The 11,219-nt window shown below is 36.3% G+C and overlaps 1 protein-coding gene across 1 annotated transcript in view; it reads right to left on the bottom strand.

The window, feature by feature from the left end:
• Nucleotides 1–6,952: 6,952 nt before the first annotated feature.
• Nucleotides 6,953–11,219, bottom strand: part of LOC123540394 (proteasome inhibitor PI31 subunit-like) — a 38,559-nt gene continuing 34,292 nt past the window's right edge. Inside the window, exons 5-7 of the mRNA XM_045325389.2 lie at nt 10,618–10,773; nt 9,660–9,731; nt 6,953–8,626 (exon numbers count right to left, since the gene is read on the bottom strand). Coding sequence (XP_045181324.2) covers nt 8,575–8,626; nt 9,660–9,731; nt 10,618–10,773 — 280 coding nt within the window. The 3' untranslated portion in view covers nt 6,953–8,574. The remainder of the gene's footprint in view (nt 8,627–9,659; nt 9,732–10,617; nt 10,774–11,219) is intronic.

Raw genomic sequence — 11,219 nt, 5'->3', positions numbered from 1 at the left:
CGTAAAGTGTATTTAATATATTTCATTACACCAGATTTATGTTATACCAGATTTAGCTCCCTTTTCATGATAAACATGTCCACTCAAAGGCGCTTTACGTACCGTGGCAGCCACTCAGGGCACCAAAATCACCCTCTTTTTGGACGCCAGAGGGACAGAGCGAGAGAAACCCTACTGTATAGCACCGATACACACGAAGCCGTCTTTTATGTATTTCCAGAGGCGCGAGACACTCGAAGCATCTCGGAAATTTCTAGTACCTGAACTGAACTCAGACCTCTAGCTGGATTGAAATCCAAGTGTGTACAGACTGTTACTCTTACGAGGTAAATCTATTAAGAATTCTAACTGTTTGGAAGAAAAATATCTGCCATATAGAGGGGACTGTTGTACTTGTAGTATCTATTTACTAAGAATTCTGTTTGATGGTAGAGAAACAAGAGCTCGTAGTTCTAACACGAAATGCCCCCTTGATGCATTCAGTAATTTCACAAGGAACATAAATTATTTGGTCACTGTATACAAACGTTCTACTGTTCTGGGTCAATGTGACCTTGACTTTTGACCTACTGACCTCAAAATCAATAGGGGTCATCTGCTGGTCATGATCAACCTCCCTATTCAGGTTCGTGATCCTAGGCCCAAGCATTCTCAAGTTGTAGTCCGGAAACTGACCTCAAAATCAATAGGGGTCATCTGCTGGTCATGATTAACCTACTTATCAACTTTCATGATCCTAGGCCCAAGCAATCTTGAGTTATCATCCGGAAACAGTTTAACTGTTCCGTGTCACTGTGACCTTGACCTTTGACCTACTGATCTCAAAATCAATAGGGGTCATTTGCTGGTCATAATCAACCTCCCTATCAACTTTCCTGATCCTAGACCAAACCGTTCTTGAGTAATCACCCAGAAACTGTTCAACCGTTCTGGATACTGTGACCTTGACCTACAGATCTCAATATCAATAGGGGTCATCTGCTGGTCATGACCAACCTCCCTATCAACTTTCATGATCCTAGGCCAAAGTGTTCTTGAGTTACCATCCAGAAAGGGATTGGTCTACATACCGACCGACAGACCGACCCACATCTGCAAAATAATACACCCCTCCTTCTTCGAAGTGGGGCATAAATATCTGCCCAGAGATTGTTGTGCTTCTCAGATCTACTTCCATCTAATGGAGAGAAAAATATATGTCCTTTATAGAGACTGTAGTTCTTGTGAGATCAATTGACTTGTACTAAGAATTCTATGTAATTGGAAAAAACCATATGTTCATGTACACACTGGCCATAGCTTTATCAGATCAAGTGGTTCCTACGTTGTTTGAGCGGTGAATTTTACGCCGATCAGATGGAGAAATATGGCCAATACTACAAATTTCTGGAATTGTAAGTATGAGTTAAATGAATTTCTACCCGTTAGATAACGAATCAAATGAAAACGATGGGTGCACCTGGAGCGCAAATGTGTCTATATTTTAGCACATGTGTCTATTTAGCTGAGATTTGTGCCGTTTATTCAAACACTTCTGTACAGTCCGGCGGGGGAAGGAGATTTTTGACAGTTTTTGACAATATCGCCTCAAATTTAGTGTTTTTCGGGAGCAAGTAACTGTTAAAACACTTTTTATGTAAAGGGCTACTCTTAAAACAAAGCGTGTGTATTTTCATAGAATTATTCAGGGTTGTTTCTGAACAATCGGCCGAAAACCTTATACAACGCCGTTTCGAGTGGGTTCGCTATGCAACGCAATCAGTGGATACCGTTCTGTGTCTTACTTGCGAAGTCTTATTCGTCTTAAAAACAGTCATTATTTTCAAAGCCTAACAATGAATAAATTAATTTGGAGAGTTTTATATCATCATAATGATCCCGCCATTTCTAATATATTGTACCTTTACATTTTTTATGCTCACTTAACAGTTCACATATTTTTGCGGACATTGTCAAAAAACATCAACACATTTATAAACATAAAGCAAGGATGAACATCGAACAATATCATTAAGTAAATAATAGTATTAGTTCGTTAAAACAAGAACCAGTTCACGGATATTTTTCTCCTCCACGAATGGTACTGAACAGCATGCCGAAATCGGGTTGACTCTTTAAATCAGTATAGTTACAGTTGGTACTTTTAATCCCTTAAAAACCAATACATTGTGATTTCATTACTGATTTGTTGTGCATTTAAGCTGTTCATACAAAATAAATAAAGTTTGGTCCATGATAAAAGTATTGATCAGTTGTTTGTATATATTTTCATTCATATTCCTGGTGAAACGTTCATTTATTTTCAGAGAGATAAATCACAGAGACCGTTAAAATTGGCCAGGGGAAAGGCAAGATTTTATTTGTCCTCCATAAAACAGAAACGATGTAATAAAACTCTATGGCCGCCGTTTAAAAATGAAAATACAAATGAAATACAGACACCAATGAAAAAAAAAAGTTTTGTTGGGAGACAGTTAAATAGTACAACTGTAACACGTCTCTCTTAGTATTGCTAGTCCGTTTATTTTCTTTCATTGGTGTCTGTATTTCATTTGTACATTTATACATTGATACCACACCCATTAAAATCCGTTCACTTTAGCTGTGTCTATCCCTCATTAACATTGCCTACTCGTGTATACTAATACAAAAATGGTTGGAAGAAGGTCAGCGTACGCCGTTGAAATACGGTCCTATATTAAGAATCGTTGTACTCTTGACATAGAGTGTAGACATTTTTGATGATATATGTTCTGTTTATGGGCATAATGAAATATCTTTTTCGACAGTTATTCGTTGGTTTTAGAAATTCAAATGTGGGTTAGTTTCAACAGAAGATGAACCACATGGCCGTCGGCCGAAAACAGCAACGTTTGCCAAAATGGTTGCTAGAGTGAAAGAAATAGTTGCTACTGATGCAAGATACTCCGCTAGGCAAATAGCTAGTATGATTGGCATCTCATAAGAGCAGCTCATACAATTCTGAAACGTAATTTGAAAATGAGGAAGATTCCTATCTGTTGACAGATGAGCAGAAAAAAGGCACGCGTGCAATGCACAAACTTGTTGCTTAAATAGTTTCCAAATTACAATGCACGATCTTTCGCAAATGTCGTCACTGGTGACGAGACATGAATTCACTTTTTCGAGCCCAAACGAAAGATCCAGAACAAAAAATATGGGCAACAAAGTCTGGCAAAAGACCACGCATTGCAAAGCGGACCATGAGTGTCAAGAAGGTAATGTATGCCATATTTTTTACAACTCTGGGTCCTGCCATTCAGGTTGCTGTTCCTAAAGGCAAATCCGTAAAGTTTAACAAGACTAAAGTTTTCCGAAAACTGAAGAAATATTTCAAAACTCGAAGACCTGCAACTGGTTTGGCCAATGTCAGATTGCTACATGAAAATGCGTCATCGCACAAGGCGTCTATTGTACAAGACTTTCTGAAGCAGGAAAAGGTTGTTGTGCTCCTTCATCACCCTCCTTATTCGCCTGACCTTGCCCCGTGTGGCTTCTTTTTGTTCCTAAGGCACAAGAATACCTTTCTGGTAGAAACTTTGTGCAGCGCAAACACCTCGGTTCTGCAATATTCCAGTGTCTTCATACTATACCTAGAAAATACTACGAGAAAGGCTTCAGGGATTGGATTAGAAGACTGAAATTTTGCAAATCTGTTGAGTGAATACTTCGAGGGGACCAAATAAAATTGTCATTGAAATCTATCAAGGATACATTTTTATGTGCTCAGATGCATTCATATTTGAACAATCCTCATAAAGAGTCAACCCGCTTTTGGCATGCTGTTCAGTATACCATTCGTGGAGGAGATAAATGTCCTTGAACTGGTTCTTGTTTTTACAAACTATTACTGTCATTTACTTAATGATATTGTTCGATGTTCACCCTTGCTTTATGTTTTTGTGTTGATTTTTTTGACAATGTCCGCAAAAATATGTTAAATGTTAAGCGAGCATAAAAATGTATTATATATATTTAGTACAAGATATTAGAAATGGCGGGATCATTATAATGATGTAAAACTCACTAAATTTATTCATTGTTAGGCTTTAATGACTGTTTTTAAGACGGATAAGACTTCGCAAGTAAGACACAGAACGGTATCCACTTGATTGCGTTGCATAACGACCCACTCGAAACGGCGTTGCATTAGGTTTTCGGCCAATTGTTCAGAAACAACCCTGAAAAATTCTATGAAAATACACACGCTTTGTTTTAAGAGGTAGCCCTTTACATAAAAAGTGTTTTAACAGTTACTTGCTCCCGATAAACACTATATTTGAGGCGATATTGTCAAAAACTGTCAAAAATCTCCTTCCCCCGCCGGACTGTACAGAAGTGTTTGAATAAACGGCACAAAACTCAGCTAAATAGACATATGTGCTAAAATATAGACACATTTGCGCTCCAGGTGCACCAATCGTTTTCATTTGATTCGTTATTTAACGGGTAGAAATTCCTTTAAATCATACTTACAATTCCAGAAATTTGTAGTATCGGCCATATTTCTCCATCTGATCGTTGTAAAATTCACCGCTCAAACAACGTATGAACCACTTGATCTGATAAAGCTATGGCCAGTGTGATGTAGCGAGACTAGTTCTTGTGAGATCAATTGACTAGGACTAGGAATTCTATCTTATTGGAAAAAACCATCTGTTCATGTAGCGAGACTAGTTCTTGTTAGATCAATTTACTAGTAGTAGGAATTATATCTAATTGGTAAAAAAAAAACATTCCTTCATCTAGAGAGAGACCACTGGTTGTGCTTACGAGCTCTATTGAATAACAACTTATATCTCATTGGAAGGAGAGTATCTGTTTCTGTAGAGAGACCACTGGTTGTGCTTACGAGCTCTTGGAAGGAGAGTATCTATTTCTGTAGAGAGATCACTGGTTGTGCTTACGAGCTCTATTTACTAACAACTTATATCTCATTGGAAGGAGAGTATCTATTTCTGTAGAGAGACGACTGGTTGTGCTTACGAGCTCTATTTAATAACAACTTATATCTCATTGGAAGGAGAAAATCCATTTCTGTAGAGAGACCACTGGTTGTGCTTACGAGCTCTATTTAATAACAACTTATATCTCATTGGAAGGAGAGTATCTGTTTCTGTAGAGAGACCACTGGTTGTGCTTACGAGCTCTTCGAAGGAGAGTATCTGTTTCTGTATAGAGACCACTGGTTGTGCTTACGAGATCTATTTACTAACAACTTATATCTAATTGAAAGGAGAGTATCTATTTCTGTAGAGAGACCACTGGTTGTGCTTACGAGCTCTATTTAATAAGAACTTATATCTCATTGGAAGGAAAGTATCTATTTCTGTAGAGAGACCACTGGTTGCGCTTACGAGCTCTTGGAAGGAGAGTATCTGTTTCTGTATAGAGACCACTGGTTGTGCTTACGAGATCTATTTAATAACAACTTATATCTAATTGGAAGGAAAGTATCTGTTTCTGTACAGAGACCACTGGTTGTGCTTACGAGCTCTATTTAATAACAACTTATATCTCATTGGAAGGAAAGTATCTATTTCTGTAGAGAGACCACTGGTTGTGCTAACGAGCTCTCGGAAGGAGAGTATCTGTTTCTGTATAGAGACCACTGATTGTGCTTACGAGCTCTATTTACTAACAACTTATATCTCATTGGAAGGAAAGTATCTGTTCCTGTAGAGAAACCACTGGTTGTGCTTACGAGCTCTTCGAAGGAGAGTATCTGTTTCTGTAGAGAGACCACTAGTTGTGCTTACGAGATCTATTTAATAACAACTTATATCTAATTGGAAGGAAAGTATCTGTTTCTGTAGAGAGACCACTGGTTGTGCTTACGAGATCTATTTAATAACAACTTATATCTAATTGGAAGGAGAGTACCTGTTTCTGTAGAGAGACCACTGGTTGTGCTTACGAGATCTATTTAATAACAACTTATATCTCATTGGAAGGATCCGTTTCTGTAGAGAGACCACTGGTTGTGCTTACGAGATCTATTTAATAACAACTTATATCTCATTGGAAGGAGAGTATCTGTTTCTGTAGAGAGACCACTGGTTGTGCTTACGAGACCTATTTAATAACAACTTATATCTCATTGGAAGGAGAGTATCTGTTTCTGTAGAGAGACCACTGGTTGTGCTTACGAGACCTATTTAATAGCAACTTATATCTCATTGGAAGGAGAGTATCTGTTTCTGTAGAGAGACCACTGGTTGTGCTTACGAGACCTATTTAATAGCAACTTATATCTCATTGGAAGGAGAGTATCTGTTTCTGTAGAGAGACCACTGGTTGTGCTTACGAGATCCATTTACTAACAACTTATATCTCACTGGAAGGAAAGTATCTGTTTCTGTAGAGAGACCACTGGTTGTGCTTACGAGATCTATTTACTAACAACTTATATCTAATTGGAAGGAGAGTATCTGTTTCTGTAGAGAGACCACTGGTTGCGCTTACGAGATCTTTTTAATAACAACTTATATCTCATTGGAAGGAAAGTATCTGTTTCTGTAGAGAGACCACTGGTAGAGTTTGTGAGGTCTTTTTATTAAGAATTATATCTAATCTGTCACACTAGAGAAACTGTTGTGCTTGTGAAGTCTATTTACTAAGAATTTTATCTAATTGGAAGAAAAAATATCTGTCCCTTTAGAGAGACTTCTATCTAATGGAAAGAAAATAAGTTTTCTGGGTAGGGAGATTGTCATCTATCTAATAAGAAGGAAAGATTGTTGCTCTTGTGAAGTAAATTTACTAAGAATTCTATCTCATGGGAAGGAACATATCTTTCCTTGTTATTCATTGTTCTTTGGAAGTACACTGTATAAAACGTACACTTTCAGGTCCACAGAGGCAACAGTGACAGATCAAAACATTTAAAATGGATGACCTGATGTATATTTAAAATCTTTTTAAGCTCAACGGTATTTAAGCAATTTATTCCATGAAGGCTCGTTTTTAATAAAACAGGCTTCTTACCAACTGCAAATCATTCAAACAAGTAACAAAATTTATTTTTAACAACAAAATAAATGTCAAAAGTAAGTTTTTAACATAAAACTGCATCCCATAACTGGCTGCCTTTAAATAAGGGTGACACACACTTATAAAAGATGAACGATTTAAGAAAGATTTATTCAAGGATGCTACACACCAAGTTTGGTAGAGATCCTTCAAACGCTTCATGAGAAATTTTTAAAGGTTTTTATTTCTATCTTTAGCTCAGGCAGCCCCTATAAAGGTCCAAGCTTAAATCATCTGAACAACCTTGAGAGAAGCTCATGCAAGAATGCTACAGACCAAGTCTGGTGAAAATCCACAGAGTGGTTCATGAGAAGAAGTACAGTCGAATACCGTTACCTCGATATTCAAGGGACTGTAAAAATTGCATCGACGTATCCGAAGTTCGACGTAACGATATCGACGATATCTGGGACTACTTTGTACTTTTGTCGGACGTCTATATTGTCATTATATCCAATGCTTTTTCCAGAGGGTTTAAAGGGGGAAAGAAATAATATAAAACGTAAATACGATTTTAATCTTATTGACAAATAAAGCATCTTAATTTATTTAGATACATACATACAACTTTTTAATTTTTCAAATATACATTTAAATATTAACATTTTTATTCCTTCCCTAAAAAAGTCCAAATGCAGCGATAATGTTCCTAGTTGAGTAGTCATTTTGACAGTGCTTCGATAATGAAAATTTGCCTGTTAAGTATGCATACCGTTACTCAATCCTAAATAACAGAGTTTTACTCCGTCAAACAGAAAATATTTCATCCAAATTAGTCGTTCTATTGGAAAACAGCTTTCCTGCTTTTATACAAAGCGTTATAAAAATAAATTTTATTTTATACTTCTTTGTTTTATAAGACTAATTATTGGGAGTTAAATAACTTCCTGACATTAAAATTGGATTAGAGATTAAATAACAAACAAAACAAACACAAACTAACTTGAATATGATTAATACATCACTGGATAAAAATAGGTTGATTTTCACACCGTACAAATAACATGGATATTTTTTGACATTCTGTGAAATCGATAAAACCAGGTGTGAAAACAGTATAGGTAAGTTGACGGGACTGAAAAATCTCATCGAGCTAAGCAAAATATCGAGCTAATCATATCGAGGTAATGAAAAATAATTACATTAAGATAAATAGGGAAATATCGGGACCGACTCAAATACATCGTGCTAACCGGAGTATTGAGCTAACCGATATCGAGGTAACGATATTCAACTGTAGTGTAAATTGTCTGTCATATATTTAGCTCTGGCAGTCTGTATAATGGGGAAAGCAATACCATTTGAACAAACTTGAATAAGGTCCCTATAAGGATGCTATAGACACAGTTTGGTGATGATCATCACTGGTTAAAAAGAAGGACCTGTTGATTTTTCTAACAAGTATTTCTCCAATGCTGAAGTTTTGCTAATAAATTTGGTCTTCCTTCTCCAGATTTCCTAACTGGTCCAATTATACCTTTATCTGTGTAGAAGCAATACCGAGACAACTTTAGCTGACATCTACATAAACATGTCATCATAATCTGGTGGCTTCATGTGATCAGGGTCTGGTCTGAAATACAAAAATGTGTCGTCATAATCTGGTGGCTTAATGTGATCAGGGTCTGGTCTGAAATACAAAGACGTGTCATCATAATATGCAGGCTTCATGTGATCAGGGTCTGGTCTGAAATACAAAGACGTGTCATCATAATATGCAGGCTTCATGTGATCAGGGTCTGGTCTGAAATACAGAAATGTGTCATCATAATTTGGCGGTTTTATGTGAGTATTAAATACATATTCATATTTAGTGCCTTTATGTGATTAGATTAAGTCTGAAATACATAAATATATCGTCATTATTTGGTGACTCTATCTGACCCTTGTCTTGTCTGAAACACATAAATATATCGTCATTATTTGGTGACTCTATCTGACCCTTGTCTTGTCTGAAACACATAAATATATCGTCATTATTTGGTGACTCTATCTGACCCTTGTCTTGTCTGAAACACATAAATATATCATTATAATATGGAGGCTTCACGTGATTTAGAATGTAGTTGCTGGAAACAATTATAACTTGAGTTTCAAAGCTTTTATAGGGTAGCACTAATGGTTTAATACAAACACCGATACAAAACATCAGCTCAATAAGACTTATTGTTACTAAGATACGACTGGAGAAGAAATAGAACTATATCTCTTCCCTAAAAATAAAAATATTTCACAGTACTCTTTCATAGTAAACTCACTGGAAAAAATGTAAAACCATGTTTCATTTCCTTTTATCAGATTTGATGAATTTTATTGTATCTGAACAGTATAAGCAGAAAGATGAATTCAATGAAAGTAGACTGACCAGAAGACTTAAGACCATAAGAACTTACTGATGTAAAGACATAAATGAATAGTGCTAGGTCCAAGCCTCCCTTGGCATTCTTACAATACTGCTTTCATCAATCCATTATAAGTAACACAGACCAGAACATTTAATAGGTGCTGATCTAATGTTAAGCACAACAGCTTAATAATATAATGCCTGGTCAACAATTTATTACATTAGTACTAGAAAGAATGTAAAGTATGTATGAGTCACTTACCCTGGTCTCTGGCCTGGATGTGTGCCTGGGGGCCCAAATGGGTCAAATCTAGCCCCTGGTGGAACAGCACCTCTGTAAATATCAATATTTTCATAAAGAAGTGCTTAATACACTTCTGTTATCAAATCAAAACAAACTATCTACACTTGAACAAAAACAAGAGATGTTTAAGTTCCAGTGGCTAACCATCCATAGTTTCCATTATCATATTTCATTGAATTCATGCTCACTGAAAAAAGCAATTTTAATACTTGTACCTGAGCAAAACATATTTCTCTACAGCAAAGGAGGTAAGCTGTCAGCCAGCCAAACATCTCGTGCTTCTTCATACAAGAGTAACTTATTCAAACTTAAGCATTCTATACAATTAAGCTGTTATAAATATGTATAAAGGGATAAATGAGTGAATGCTGTTATATCACTGGAAGGATTCCATAATTCTGTACATGTGCTGTTATTGCAAAAGTGTTTACCACTTTTCTAATGGAGTTATGGGACCTGAAATGTGCACTTGACTTATGATCCTTTTAACCTATTTTGATGTTCCAATGGAATACTTTCACTTGTTTTAGAGATAATCAAAGAAAACATCAATTTTGCCATATTTTCTAAGTCAAAAAGGGAAATAATTTTGTCAAAATAACAGGCAGTGTTACAGAACTTGGTCAAATGTTTGTCTGAATTTTCAATCAAACTACATAAATAGGTTTCAGAAATACTGAATATTGTCGATTTTTGGAAATTTTTTCAAGTGAAACAGGCAGATAATTCTGTAAAAAAATCAGAGTTATGAGACCTGATATGTAACAGGTGGAAGACAGACAGATGGTGGTCAGTGAGTGATCACAATTACTCACCATGAGCGCGTTATGTTCTGATGAGCTAAAAATGTTGACAACTGACAAACAATTAGTGATCACAATAGCTCACCTTGTTTTCTGGTGAGCTAAAGACTTACGGAGGTAATCTAGAAGGTAATCCAGCACTTGGATCCATGCCAAATCTTGGTCCTCTCCCTCCTCTCATAGGATCAAACAACATACCCCCACCAATCCCACCATGCAAGGGGTCCAGGTCACCACGACCTACTGAGAAGGGGTCGTCAGGATCATTCCTACATTATACATTAAAGAAATAAAATTAATCACAAAGAACGATATAAGAATATGAACATAAAGGGCCTTGAAAGATCATAATTGCTCACATGACCTTGACCTCAATACTCTGAATATATATCATGGCACACTTTTATCAAGAAAGGTTGTATCCTGGACATGTTACTTTTGTTCCCAAATTTGATAGATATAGTCCAGACAATAAATAGGAAGTCAAGGTGAACAATTTGTCCAAATTTGAAAATGGTCCATAAAAAAGATGCCAGATAAAGTTAAATGGACATCCTTATTGTTTGTTTTTTAGCTCTGATTGCACTTAGTGCAGTCAAGCAGAACCCTTTGAACATTTTATGCCAGGATGTTATAGTTATTGTTGTAATAAGTTTCAGGGAAGAAGTAAATGTTGAAGCATAACAACATAAAAAGAATGATTGACAATGAACCA

This window comes from Mercenaria mercenaria, chromosome 16 (genome assembly GCF_021730395.1).
Source record: "Mercenaria mercenaria strain notata chromosome 16, MADL_Memer_1, whole genome shotgun sequence".
Taxonomy (NCBI): domain Eukaryota; kingdom Metazoa; phylum Mollusca; class Bivalvia; order Venerida; family Veneridae; genus Mercenaria; species Mercenaria mercenaria.
Note: the sequence above shows the minus strand (reverse complement) of the source record. Positions and strands in the feature narration are given on the sequence as shown.